This window comes from Octopus bimaculoides, chromosome 7, assembly GCF_046866305.1.
Source record: "Octopus bimaculoides isolate indiv1 chromosome 7, ASM4686630v1, whole genome shotgun sequence".
NCBI lineage: Eukaryota > Metazoa > Mollusca > Cephalopoda > Octopoda > Octopodidae > Octopus > Octopus bimaculoides.
The window spans coordinates 35,355,406-35,370,123 of record NC_142934.1 but is presented as its reverse complement, the minus strand read 5'-3'; the positions used below and the strand labels follow the sequence as shown (position 1 = coordinate 35,370,123).

Genomic DNA, 14,718 nt, shown 5'->3' with positions numbered 1-14,718 from the left:
TGTTGCTTTGAGGAGAAGGTGAAACTTGACAAACTGCTTCGCATTCTGTTGTTGGACTACCGTGGTGTTTGTTTAAAAAAGAGAGATTATGACTGTGATAAAATAATAAAAGCAATACTTACTAAGCAAATGAGCACTATTATACAAAGAAATAATTAGATGTAAAATATAAAAATTATTAGAATTGGAAATTAAATGTGAAAATATTATCAAGGGGTTAGCAAAACACTGCCCAGCGGGCAGTCTTTCTGCTAGTTATGATTAATGACACTGAAAATATCAAAAATAAAGCTAACTAATTTAATGTGATAATAATTTTAATGAATTAAGTATTATAACATTGATGTGATGCTTACTGTATACCTACTCTGTATACCTACTATATACAGCACTCTGCTGTATATATCTATCTATATAATACTAAAAGTGTATATATATATATATATATATATATATACTTTATTTAAAAGCAGCAGAAATATAACAAAAGACTGTTACTCGGAGTAACAGGCTTTTGTTATATTTCTGCTGCTTTTATATAAAGCATATTACTCTACCTCTGGTATTTGAGTACTCTTTTTTCCTCCTTGTTGCACATTTTATGTGCTTACTCCGGTATATATATATATATATATATATAAATAATATACAAGTATATGCATATATATGTACATACCTTCATCTACATGTACATATAGATGCATATCTGGGTAAATGACGTTGCAAAAAAAAACATGGACAAAATGATAAACAAGGTACAAAAAACACACAGGTCACATAGAGAACATATCCTTCATCAGCTGCCACCATTAAAACAGTGGCGTTTCGAAGAGTTTTATATATATATATATATATATATATATATATATATATATATATATATATATACATACACACACATGATAAACGTGTAATAGTAATGTTATTTGTATAGGAAAATGATGCTTGTGTGTACTAGTAAGAGATCAAGTGTTTAACAATATAAAGGTGATAAATGCTCTGTTGATCTAAAGAGAGAGAGAGAGAGTGTGTTATTAAATGAAATGGAAATTAGAAGGGGAAAGTCAAAGAATTAATGGAGTTAAAAAATTACTTGTTTGAACTAAGTTAATATTTGTACCAAAATTTACTTCGATATCCACGCTCGATAGGTGTTAATGCAAGGATATACTTATGAATAAAATAAAGTAAAGGGTTCTATTTTGTGTAGAGCAGTATGTAATACGTAATAAAGTTGGGAAAAAAATATATTTATATATATGTTTTTGAAGGTAGATGGATGTAAGAAGGAGCAATGAAATTAAAATTATAATGTTACGGAGACATACCATATGCGTATAACTTCATTTATTTAATCTTATATTTATTCAAAATACCTCAAATTAACAGGGAGTTTCTACCTCGTAAACAGGAGTTACACCAAAGGTATTTTGTGAACTTTGCTACCCTGGTAACTATTAACCAATTTATTTTGTCAGAGTTAATTGTTAACTAAGAGAAATTCATTCGTCTGGCCGAACTTGTACTCTCACTTAACTGCTTCTCGTTTGTGGGTGATTTCTACCAGCAGGTCTCGGGAGTGGCCATGGAAACGAGAATGGGCCCCAACTATGCGAACCTGTTCGTTGGCTATGTTGAGGCCCAAATATTCTCAAGCGTCACTAGCCCTACTCCCAAACTATACGGTCGTTATATTGACGACTGTATCAGTGCCACCTCACACTCCTGCGAACATCTTGACTCGTTCCTCTCTTTTGTCCAATCCTTCCATCCTGCCCTCCACTTCTCCTGCACTATCTCTGACACCTCTGTCCCCTTTCTTGACATTTCGGTCAGCATTCATCACTCCACTCTTAGCACCTCCATCCACTACAAACACACACTCTTATCTTAACTTCTCCTCCTCCCACCCTAAACACACCAAGCTTTCCATCCCCTATTCCCAATTCCTCCGTCTACGCAGGCTCTGTAGTGACAGCCATGACTTTGAGACTCAGTCTCAACTCATGGCTTGCCACTTCAGCCTACGGGGATATCCCCTCACCACCACCCACACCGCCCTTGCCAGAGCACGTTCCGTGGACCGTGCATCTGCTCTCTCTCCCCGAACCCGCCCTGCTGCCTCCCTTTTCCCTTTTCCCCTCACTTACCATCCCACCACCCTACCCCTCCAACGCACCATTCTCCGAGCTTTCCGGCGCCTCCAGTCCGACCCCTCCACCTCCCACATCTTCCCTAATCGACCCCTCCCCTCCTTCAAACGAGCCCATAAACTATGAGACCTCTTGGTCCACAGCTTCTTCCACAGCCCAACCTCCCAACCTGCGTTGTGAACTGGGATTAATCTTCTCTCTTCGCTCCTTTGCACCACATGGGCTCAACTCCCCTCTCCTCTTCATCAAACCCCTCTGCCCTCCCTCCTTCCTCCCACCCACCTCTCCTGCTCCGACTCCTACTTCTCTTCACCCCTACTCTCTCTCTCTTCCTCTCTCCTTGCTTTCTCCCTCCTCCCATACCCACCTTCCCCCTCTCTTATATCCACCTTCCCCCTCTCTTATATCCACCTTCCCCCTTCAACGTCAACCCTCCCTCATAAGCTCATCCCACTCCAACACACTCCTACCCTACCTTCCCATCCCACCCTAACCTCTGCCTACCCACACTCCACCCATGCATTCACCTCCCCCTTCTCCACCTCCCAACACCACCAAGCACACACTAGCACTGACCAACTCCCTTCCCCACATTTTCACACCTTCACACCTACATACGTTAAGATCACCAGCATTCTCTCACACACACGCAGCTTCTCGTCTTGGGTACACCACTTCTTTGTTATCTCCCCTTTTTCTTAGCTCTCCTGTGTGATCCTTCTGTCCGGCATTTGCCATGATAGATCGCTGACCACTACATTTATATTTTTTTTCTCGTTATTTCTTTCTGTGTTCCTTTCAGTTGAAGAGCGTAGCTCGAAACGTCAAAGACTTTCTCTATTCCCGAGCGTTAAACTAATACATCCATTTGTTGTTTACACCACCTGTCTTTGTTGTTTTTTTTCATAAATTCTCCCATATATATATATATATACACACACACACACACTTCTTTTAGTCCATTTTTCCATGCTTGCCCTTTCTGATACAAGCCCTTATTTCCTTTTCCAAGTAAAGGATAGCATATTTTACTGATTCCATTGATGTAAAAAAAATGTAAACAAACGCACACACACATTCACACATGAATACACATGCACATGCACTGGTGTATAAAAATATATGTGTATGTATGAGTGTGTATGTGCATGTGTGTGTATATATATATATATATATATATATAGTAACCTAAAAGCTGCCTGGTAGGGTAGGTTTTAAGCTAGTATATAGCTTTTAAGCAACTGACCCTGAATAGGAAGATCTGCAAACAGATCTCTGACTTGTTTTGGAGAATTTGTTGCAATTACTTCCTCCAGATTCATATCCCAATGATGATCATATTTGATGCAAAAAATTCATGTAAAAAAAGATCACCGAAAACAATCGTAATAATGAAAACCTAAGAATCCAAAATTTCCAGATTGCAGGTCTGGATTTGGCCCGGAATGTTTTTAATTTACTCACAGAGTTAGCCTTTAGATTATAAAAATTGTTGTCATACAAAAAAAAATGTCACAAAAAGTCATGTAAAAAGATCTCTGAAAACAATCGCAGTAATGAAAACTTGGGAATCCAAAATTTCAAGATTGTGGGATTGGATTTGGCTCAGAATATTTTTGAATTACTCAAGGAGTCAGCCTGATTCCACAATGGGATATGGCCCCTAGGAGTAAAACTGAAAAAGTGTGACACACTGACATTCATATTTATTGTATATATTATATTAAGGCAGCGAGCAGGCAGAATCATTACCATGCCAGGTGAAATGCTTAGCAGTATTTTATCTGCTGTTAGGTTTTGAGTTTGAATTCCGCCGAGGTCGACTTTGTCTCTTACAAGGTCAATAAAATTAGTACCTGTTATGTACTGGAGTTGTTGTAATCGACTTAATCCCTTCCCTCAAAATTTGGGGTCTTGTGCTTCCTGTAGAAAAGATTTATTAAAGTCGAAAAAGTGTGACAAACTGACATTCCTATTTATTAAATTATATATGTTTAATTTTGGGTAAACCTTATTCCAATTAAAGTGTATTTTATATATATATTCTAGCAGAGATATGTGGTGTTGCTCAGGATTAAAATAGCAGAGTCTTACTTGTTTCGGTCGTGTGACTATGGCCATGCTGGAGCACCGCCTTTAGTTGAAGAAATCGACCCCAGTTTTATTAGTCTTAAATATTCTAGCTTAAACTATTGCATCGTTTAAATATGTGCTAATACTATCTTTGTTATTATTTTAATCTTAAACGGAACCTATGAACTACTTTTAACTTTCACCATCCTGTATCATCATCATCATTTAACGTCTACTCTCCATGCTGGAATGGGTTAGACGATGTGACTGGAGCTGATAAGCTAGAGAGCTGCACCAAGTTCCAGTCTGATTTGGCAAGGTTTCTATGGCTGGATGCTCTTCCTAATGCCAACTACTCCAGAAGTGTAACGGGTGCTTTCATGTGCCACTTAAATGGCAGCAACTGTGACTATGGGTGCCATTTACACTGCACTGGCAACGACCATGACGATTCATGGGTGCCTTTTACATGGTACCAGCACTGACCATGACTATGATTCACGGATGCTACTTACATGGAACTGTCAATGACCATGACTACGATTCATAGATGCAATTTACATGGCACCATCAATAACCAGAACTATGATTCACAGGTGCCATTTACATGATACAGTCAATGACCACAACCAAACTGAATTCGATGACTGGCACCCGTGCCAGTAGGGCGCTTAACAGCACCATCCAAGCGTGATCATTGCCAGACCAGCTGTCTGGTTTCTATGCCGGTGGCACGTAAAAAGCACCATTCGAGCGTGTTCACTACCAGCGTCGCCTTACTGGCACTTGTGCTGGTGGCACATAAAAAACATTTGAGCGAAATCGTTGCCAGTGCCGATGGGCTGGGCTTCTGTGCAGGTGGCACATAAAAAACAACATTTGAGCGTGGCTGTTGCCAGTACCGCCTGACTAGCCCTCATACCGGTGGCACGTAAAAGCACCCACTACACTCTCGGATGCGTTAGGAAGGGCATCCAGCAGTAGAAACCTACCAGATCAGATTGGAGCCTGGTGCAGCCATCTGGTTTGCCTGTCCTCAGTCAAATTGTCCAACCCATGCTAGCATGGAAAGCAGACGTTAAACGATGATGATGATGATGATGATATATATATGTAAATATATATTTGAATATATACTTTGTGGTGGCCTAAATGCATGTACGTATATATATATATATATATATATATATATATATATATATATATATATAAGACCAGTTAAAAAACTGCTGAAATGAACTCCTTGCTGACCAAAATATTTCAGTATTTTTCATTATAGATTCATAATTGGCAAATAGAAAAGGATATATACAAAAACCTAAAGAAATGTTTAATATTTAATGCACAAATATGCATTGTACAAAAACAAACAATATTTTACCTGGTCAAAAATTTAAGACCATGACAAATAAAAAATTTTAATCTGGTATAAACAATAAAAATTCTGGCATTTATGTTCAAACTTTGTGTCAACAACTGCTGGCTACTCCTGGTCTATTTGACAACAACAATGGGTAAAGCTAAAATTCTGATGAAATTTGAACGTCGTAGAATTGTAGAGCTTCAGAAGCAAGGTTTTTCTCAATGTGCCATCTCCAGTGAAATTGGTTGCAGTAAAACTGTCATTGTGAACTTCCTGAGACATATGGACTGAAAAAAATTTCACTGGTGTTGAGTAGAAGGATTCGACACGATGTTAGGAAAGACATTAGTTGATCATCAAAGACATTAGTTGATCATCATTTGAAGATCATCAAATTTTTGAAGGCACTTGCAGATGTGGAATGCCGCTCAAGGATGATAAAATAACATTTGAGAGAGAGAGGCTTTAAAAATCTTAAACATCTTCAGAGAACCTGTCTTCTTCCACACCAGAAAACTACTTATTTAGAATTTGCTCAGAATTACCAGACCTGAGATGTTCGCAACTGGAAGGAAGTTTTATTTTCAGATGAGAAGAAATTCAACCTTGATAGTCCTGATGGTTTCCAACAATATTGGCATGCAAAAGACATTCCAGTGGAGACTTTTTCAATCAAGCACAGTGGTGGAGGCTCTATCATGGTGTGGAGTGCTTTCTCATGCAGAGGAACTACGGAAATTCAGGTTGTGCAGGGATGTCAAAAAGCAGCTGGCTATGTTGGCATGTTGGAGCAGGCATCACACTTGACTGAAGGCCTTCGTTTGTGTGGACAAGACTGGATTTATCAACAGGATAATGTTACAATTCATAATGCTCACAGGCCGAAGAATTTCTTCAGAACAAATAACATTCATCTTTTGAATCATCCTCCATGTTCTCTTGACCTAAACCCGATCGAAAATCTTAAGGCAAGAGACATTTACAAAAATGGAATGCGATTTGAGACTGTAGATACTCTTCGTCAGGTAGTCTTCACCTCATGTCTAACATTCTGGATAACCTCCTGCAAATGCTTGTGTCAAGTATACCACAGCGAATTTTTGAAGTTATTCACAGGAATGGTGGTACTATTAACTATTGAGACCTTTATTCATTGTTTTCATTTTTTACTTTTATGGTCTTAACTTTTTGACCAGGCAAAATATTGTTAGTTTTCATACAATGCATATTTTGTGCATTAAACGTTAAACATTTCTTTAGGTTTTTGTATATCCTTTTCTATTTGCCAATTATGAATCTATAATGAAAAATAGTCAAATATATCGGTCTGTAAGTTCATTTTGGCAGTTTTTTAACTGGTCTTACGATTTTGTTCAGCATTGTATACAGACACACACATAAATATGCACATAAGGTGAACCAAAAGTAACACCCAATTCTGTTTTAGGGTTGACATGTATGACTTCCCAACTGGGAGATATTTAACTCTTAATACATGTTTTATGCAGTGGGATATCAAAGAGTATTAGCAACATGATACATTCTCCAAAACTGTCATTAATAACCTGCAAAATAAAAAAGGTATCATTTCCCAGAAACTGGGTACTACTTTTGACTCACCCTGTATGTATGTGTATATATATATGCCGCTGTGTGGTAAGAAGTTTGCTTCCCAACCACATGGCTCCAGGTTCAGTCTGGAATTGAAACAGCTGTCAGGTGTTGTCATATTTTATAATTAATAAATAATTTTATGAATTACCTCTCCATTTTCTCCTCCTTCTTAATATATATATATATATATATATATATATATATACACACACACACACACATATATATATATACATCTTCTCACTCAGAGTGAAAGATAGATTGTACGATGCATGTGTGTGAAGTGCCATGCTTCACAGCAGTGAAATATGGGTCGTGACTGCTAAAGACATGCATAGGCTCGAAAGAAATTAAGCTTGCATGATCCACTGGATGTGTAATGTCAGTGTGCACACATGACAGAGTGTAGGCACCCTGAGAGAAATGTTAGACATAAGAAGCATTGGATGTGGCGTGCAAGAAAGATGTTTGCATTGGTATGGTCATGTATTGCGGGTGGACGCGGAGAGCTGTGTGAAGAAGCGCCACTCCTAATGAGTGGAAGGAATCCGGGGTAGAGGGAGACCCAGGAAGACATGGGAAGAGGTGGTGAAGCATAACTTTCGAATGTTGGGCCTCACAGGGGCAATGACAAAAGAGCAAGACCGCTGAAAGTATGCTGTGACTGAGAAGACCCAGCAAATAAAGTGAGTTCACAGCTGTAACTTACACCAGCGTCGCATAACTAGCCCACTCAAAAGTACCTAGGATCGTAGGGCGGCATGCTGTGCTTGAGGAGACCTATTGAGTAAAGTACATCAACATTAATATCAAAATCAAATCAAATCAAATGGAAATTGTAGTTGTGACCCTCGTGCCAGTGGCATGTAAAAAGCACCATCTGAATGTGGCTAATGCCAGTGCTGTCTTGACTGGTTTCCGTACCAGTGGCACATAGAAAGCACCATCCAATCATGGTCGAAGCCAGCTTCTCTGGCTCCTGTGCCAGTGGCACGTAAAAGGCACCCACTACACTCTCAGAGTGGTTGGCGTTAGGAAGGGTATCCAGCTGTAGAAACACTGGCAGATCAGATTGGGGCCAGGTGCAGCCTCCTGGCTTCCCAGACCCCAGCTGAATCGTCAAACCCATGCCAGCATGGAAAAACGGATATTAAATGATGATGATACATACATACATATATACACATACATAAATACATACATACATACATACATACACACACATATACTCTCTTATTCTTTTACTTATTTCAGTCATTTGACTGTAGCCATGCTGGAGCACTGCCTTTTAGTTGAAGAAATCAACCCCAGGACTTATTCTTTGTAAGCCTGATACTTATTCTATCGAGATCTTTTAGTGAACTGCTAAGTTACGGGAACGTGAACACACCAGCACCAACTGTCAAGCAGGGGGGGGGAGAACAAACACAAATAAATTTCAATAAAGCAGAATGGGAATCAATCCACAAAGAGATCCACAAACAAAACTGGTCCAACGTCCTATGTAAGCAAGACAACTGTATCATTGCTAACCTGCCACCCTCTCTATATACCTGTGTCTCATCACTCACTGCATTTACACTTTCATGAACTCCTTGCCCATGCACTGTGAGCAATCTTCTACCACTCCATTTATATTCACATCCTTGTCCCTTGAGAGTATGTCCTAGCACATGACCACTATCTCTTATTCCCTCTCTCTCCCTCCAACTGGGGTAACCATGTATCTCCTCTACAGCAAGACACCTGTTTCTGTCCCTCTGTCTAAATCACCTAGTCCAATCTAAAAAGTAAAACCCATGCCAAAGCACACAGTGGAGCTTGGCACAGTCTTCTGGCTTATCAACTCCTGTCAAACTAATCCAACCCATACCAGTATGGAAGATGGATGCTAAATGATGATGATGTAAATAAACAAACATATAGGAAATCTTTGTGGCTAAAGATGTTACCAGGTTGTGAATAGTGTGTTTTGCATAAATTTTGTAATTAGAACCAGAGACTATAATGGAAAGTAAGCTAAAAAACTGATAGGGCAGCCCTAATTTGAGATTGTGTACAGAGGCCATTTCACACTGACCAAAAGACTAGAACACAAAGCACGGTCAGTTAACAATCCATTTGGCAATTTCACAGTGTTACCTGTGATTCAGTAGCAAATTATTCTTACACTGAAAATTCCTTGACCCAGAGGTATAAGGAAGTGCCTGAAATGATGAAATAGGAACTAACGAGCCAATAGTCTGATATACTTATATCATCTGACCCTTTTCCTTCAACTGTTCATATAACCATAGACAAAGTTATCAACATGGTATTGACACATACATTAAAAAAAAGGATGAACTTCTCTCATTTAAAAACAGACTACTTACAATTTTAATGGCAGCCAGTATCTGGTTGGTACTAGCATTGCTGAGTGATGTCAATGGCATTTCAATGGTTAATCTCATGACAGCTTGGTTTAGTTCTTTAATGGCAATATTATAGGAATGTCTGCAAGAAACCAAAAGCAATACATATGAAAAAAATTAAAAAACCCAGAAGGAATTACTCGTTAGGGTTTTGTCATAGCAAACACATATAGGTTGTGCAGATTAACTCTCCTTTAATCCCAACTCAATATTTTAGGAAGGGGTTGGTGGTGGTTGTGGCAAAATCCAGATTAGCTTTTATTAACCCATTTGTATCCAGTCACAATTTATGTTCCTAACACTAGCTGAATGATAACTAAGTTATTTTACTCAATTCTTTGTTATACAACTGTGTAGGCGCAAGGCGAGGGGGGATCCTGTGTCTGTTGACTGTGGTGGTCTTACGCAGTGGTGGTCTTATGCAGTGGTGGGAAAGGTTCCTTGTTTGCGCTTGGTGTAGCCAGGTTGGCTGCTGCACAATCTTTTGCGCTATGCACAGAGAAGTCTCTTGCTTAGCTGCTGCCTTGCACATAACCTCTGAAGACCGCACTTCTTTTGTATATTTTTTTTAAGAATATATATAATTATATATCCTTTCCTTCATTGGACACTAAACTCTGCTTGCGATGACCTGTTGAAGCAAGTGAAATCAAAATCAAATTCGATGACTGGCATCCGTGCTAGTGGAGAGCTAAGAGCACCATCCAAGCATGATCGTTGCCAGAGCAGCTGACTGGCTTCCATGCCAGTGGCATGTAAAAAAGCACCATTCAAGCGTTATCGCTACCATCGTCACCTTACTGGCATTTGTGCCGGTGACACAGGAAAAAACATTCGAGCGAGATTATTGACAGTGCCGCTGGACTGGCTCCTGTGCAGGTTGCACGTAAAAAACACCATTTGAGTGTGGTTGTTACCAGTACTGCCTGACTGGCCTTCGTGCCGGTGGCACATAAAAGCACCCACTATACACTCGGAGTGGTTGGCATTAGGAAAGGCATCCAGCTGTAGAAACTCTGCCAGATCAGATTGGAGCCTGGTGCAGCCATCTGGTTCGCCAGTCCTCAGCCAAATCGTCCAACACATGCCAGCATGGAAAGCGGATGTTTGATGATGATGATGATGATGATGATGATGATGATGATTATGATATTTAAAGTAATTGAAATAAACAGAGCATCTCAAAATAAACACAGTAACAAAAGGGTTAAACAGACCTATAAGCTCATAGGTAATCTAGTCAAACAATTAAGTAGGACTCACACATCCATTGTCCCAGATATACCATACTTCTACCTACCTGGAATTCACACTGCACTCTCCAACATGTATGGGGATGCAGTATTACAGTCTGAACACATTGTACACTCTCTACACTGCCCTGGCTATTTCTGTATACCTGTAAATTCTGGTGGTGACCACAGCAGAGGAAGGCAAGGTGGATTGGTCAAAAGTTATTGTAACTTTGCAATTATTATTGGCGGTGTACATGGAAATTGACCTCACTGGTGCAGTAAAACAGAAGAATGAGTACACAGAAGAAAAAAAAAACAGATTAAAGGACAACAGAGCAGAGAGAAAAACAACAGCAAAAATATAAAGCAATGAAGGAGCTAGAAACAGCAGTTAAAATTTCTCACACACTAGCCTTAAAAAAATAGATCTATTAGTTTATGCAGTCTGAAATAACCAATAGTGTTTAGGAAAAAGACAGGATGGTCACATATAGAATGCATAGTTCTGTTATATGACAGAATATTTGAAGTGAATGGATACAAATATTTGTAGGGAAGGGATACAAAAAATATGGGAGCGGATTATGTTTAAGGTTCTTGTTTTGTAGGAAAGGGGTTTTAAGACAATATACACTGGAGTAATGTATTGGAGCTTGATGAGGATCAAGGTAATAAAAGTTATGACCAGAATGTAGATGATAATGAGACCTTGTAGACAATAGCAACTGAAGCATCTATTAAAACAAATCACTTTTACAATTTGATAGCCTTTCCTACACTATCACAATGGCATGATAAACAAAGCAGTCAACTAGATTCAGTGCGCAATAGACATAGTAACTGGGATTGCATTCAGTCTAATGTTTTCAGCATTCCAGTAATATAAACTTAGACACTGTGCATCAACTTCGCTTGATATATTTTTCAGGTGAAGTTTCCCTCACAAATTATATTAATTAATTGAACAAGAGTATTTGATCAATCAACAGCAGAGGTAAACTAGTAAAAAACAGCAAACTTACTTCAAAGAATTTATTTCAAGAATAAGGTTATCAGGCCTGATGTTTTCTTCTTCAGCACGTAATAGTGTATCTCTAAGTTCAGTGTAAAACACTACAAGAAAGAAAAAAAAAAAAAAAGAAAGTATACACATACATAGATACACAGAGTGTCCCAGAATTAATTATCTATTACAGTGCAATTGGGCAATTTTTTTAAAGACTCCTTTTTTATTCCTGTTTATCATGTTCAATATGTGTTAAAGTGTATAAATTATTAATTTTGTTTATATAATTTTTATATATTTTATACTGCTTTCATAATTTAATTTTCATTCCTGTCAGGTCTTTTTCAATTTGGCTGCAATCATTTTCTCTACCTCCATATCAAGGATGGAGCAATAGTTCAGCTGAACACATTTAGTTAGCAGTGCAGGAGATAACTCCTGAAATGCTTCAAAATGTGTTTTGTAACACTAAGGATAAATTTGAAACTTGCAGGGATAAAGACGGACCAAAAGTTTTGAGGCAAGATTTATAAATCTATTTGTTTTGATATCATAACTAAATAACAAATATAAAATTCTGTCAGTTTCTTTTAAAATTTGGCCGATTTCATTGAAATAGATAAATATTTCTGGGACACTTTGTATATATAGATATGACTGGGTGTGCAGGGTTTAAACTGTATTGATGGCAATTCAAGAATATATTTTTTTCTATAAAGAATTTTACCTACTAAATGTGATGTACTCCCACATACATAATATGTGTGTGTGTTTGTGCATGTAATAGATTTAATGAAATAGTTATGAATATGTAAGTGAAATGTAAGTTATTAATAGCAGATTCATTCAAAGACTTAAAAGACAATGTGGTTTCAAATTTTGGCATAAGGCCAGGTATTTTAAGGGGAGTGGGTAAATTGAAAACCTTAAATCGAAGGACAGATTCCAAATACATATGATAAATAACCATATATGAAATATAAATCAATTAATACATTAAAATTAAAAATTTTCATGCTATATTACATAAATATTTTTTCAGCAGTATATATGCAAACTAGACCATCTATAATATACATATATACACCAAAATACACAGATGCATGTACATAGTTATATATATATTTAGACATACGTATATAAGACATAAATATATACACAAATACACACATATACAAATATGTATGCATACATGCACGTGTACAAATTCTCTTGGTGTATACATATACATGTAAGACAAATATATACACAAATACACATATACATATACAGGACAGTTATTACTGACAAGAGAAATAGGAAGTATACCTTAAGCGTAGGGAGGAGGGAGAGAAAAAGATGTTTTCAAGAAACAACTTGACCTCTTGCTATCCAAGATTCCAGATGAACCAATATCAAGGCAGGAAACTAAAATGATGGCAGCAGTGTTGAACAGCCTCCTTCACCAAAAGCCAATCACATACGATTGGTCAATTAAAAGGTGATTACACTGATGATACCCCAGCATGACCACAGCCTTAGGGCTGAAACATATAAAAGAATACACATGCTGGGGCCATTCAAAAAGCACCCAGTACACTTTGTGGAGTGTTTGGTGTTAGAAAGGGTGTCCAGCAGAAGAAACCATGACAGAGGACACATCCTACATGGAAAACAGACGTTAAATGATGATGATGATGATGATGATGATGTCAACTATAGACACAAGGCCTGAAATCTTGTTACCTGAGCCCCAGTGCTCAACTGGTACTTAAAGAGCTGGAAGAAATGCTGCTAAGCATCTTGCCTGGCATGCTAATGAATTTGCAGCTCAACACATTATTAATTATTATAATGATGCAGATGATGATGATGGTGATGAGGATGATAATTATAATAAAAATAGTAATACATACTTTTGAAATCATCAAGAGGGGGTTCATCGAAGTCAGACATGTCGTCATCACTAAGACTGTTTACTGAACTACAATTATCAATATCTTTGCAAAGGTTTGGGATTTTAGTACCCCATATGTCATGGGTCAGCTTTTCCTCTTCTTCATCACTATCATTCTCTTCTTCATCATCCTCATATTTGAAGGCTTTGCTTTCGGATCCATACACAGGGTCTGTAAACATATGAAAGGATATATATATATATATATATATATATATATATATATATACATACATATATATATATTTATACATATATATATATATTTATACATATACATATAAAAAAGCACCATTTGAACACGGTCAATGCCAGTGCGGGCTGACTGGACCCATGCCAGTGACACGTAAAAAGCACCCACTACACTATTGGAGCGGTTGGCGTTAAGAAGGGCATCCAGCCGAAGAAACTTTGCCAGATCAGATTTGAGCCTGGTGCAGCCTTCTGACTTGCCAGCCCTCTGTCAAACCATCCAACCCATGCCAGCATGGAAAGCAGATGTTAAACGACAATGATGATGATGATATTTATACATATATATACATATATATATGGACATGTGAGTATGTATGTATATATATATATATATCCGTATATATATAAGAGAAGATGTATGTGTGTGTGTGTGTAAGTGAATGTACTTTATGCACGTCCAGAAATTAGCACGCATGTTGCTCCAATTTTAGGAGGAGATTCGTCATGACCCTATCTGCATTTCCGTCAACTTTTTCTCTCAGAGGTACCCGCGTATAGCTGTAAAAATCGATAAACTTTTAACAATTTTGAAATTTGTTGACATGGCGAAGTCAAATCTGTGCGTATGTGCGTGAAGGAGAGAGAGAGAGGGGGAGAGACAGAGACAGACAGACAGAAATAGTGTGTTTGTGACAAGGGGAGATACAGTGTTTGCTATCGTCTAACAAA

General features: G+C 38.0%; 1 protein-coding gene across 2 annotated transcripts in view; it reads right to left on the bottom strand.

Moving 5' to 3' along the window:
* LOC106878373 (translation initiation factor eIF2B subunit epsilon) overlaps nt 1-14,718 on the bottom strand; it is a 160,006-nt gene that overhangs the window by 35,919 nt on the left and 109,369 nt on the right. For both annotated transcript variants that reach the window (XR_016242603.1, XM_089355153.1), the window contains exons 10-12: nt 13,754-13,966; nt 11,875-11,965; nt 9,579-9,699 (exon numbers count right to left, since the gene is read on the bottom strand). Coding sequence is in view for 1 of the 2 variants with exons in the window: in XM_089355153.1 (XP_089211279.1) it covers nt 9,579-9,699; nt 11,875-11,965; nt 13,754-13,966 (425 nt within the window). In the remaining variant the exon portion in view is untranslated. The remainder of the gene's footprint in view (nt 1-9,578; nt 9,700-11,874; nt 11,966-13,753; nt 13,967-14,718) is intronic.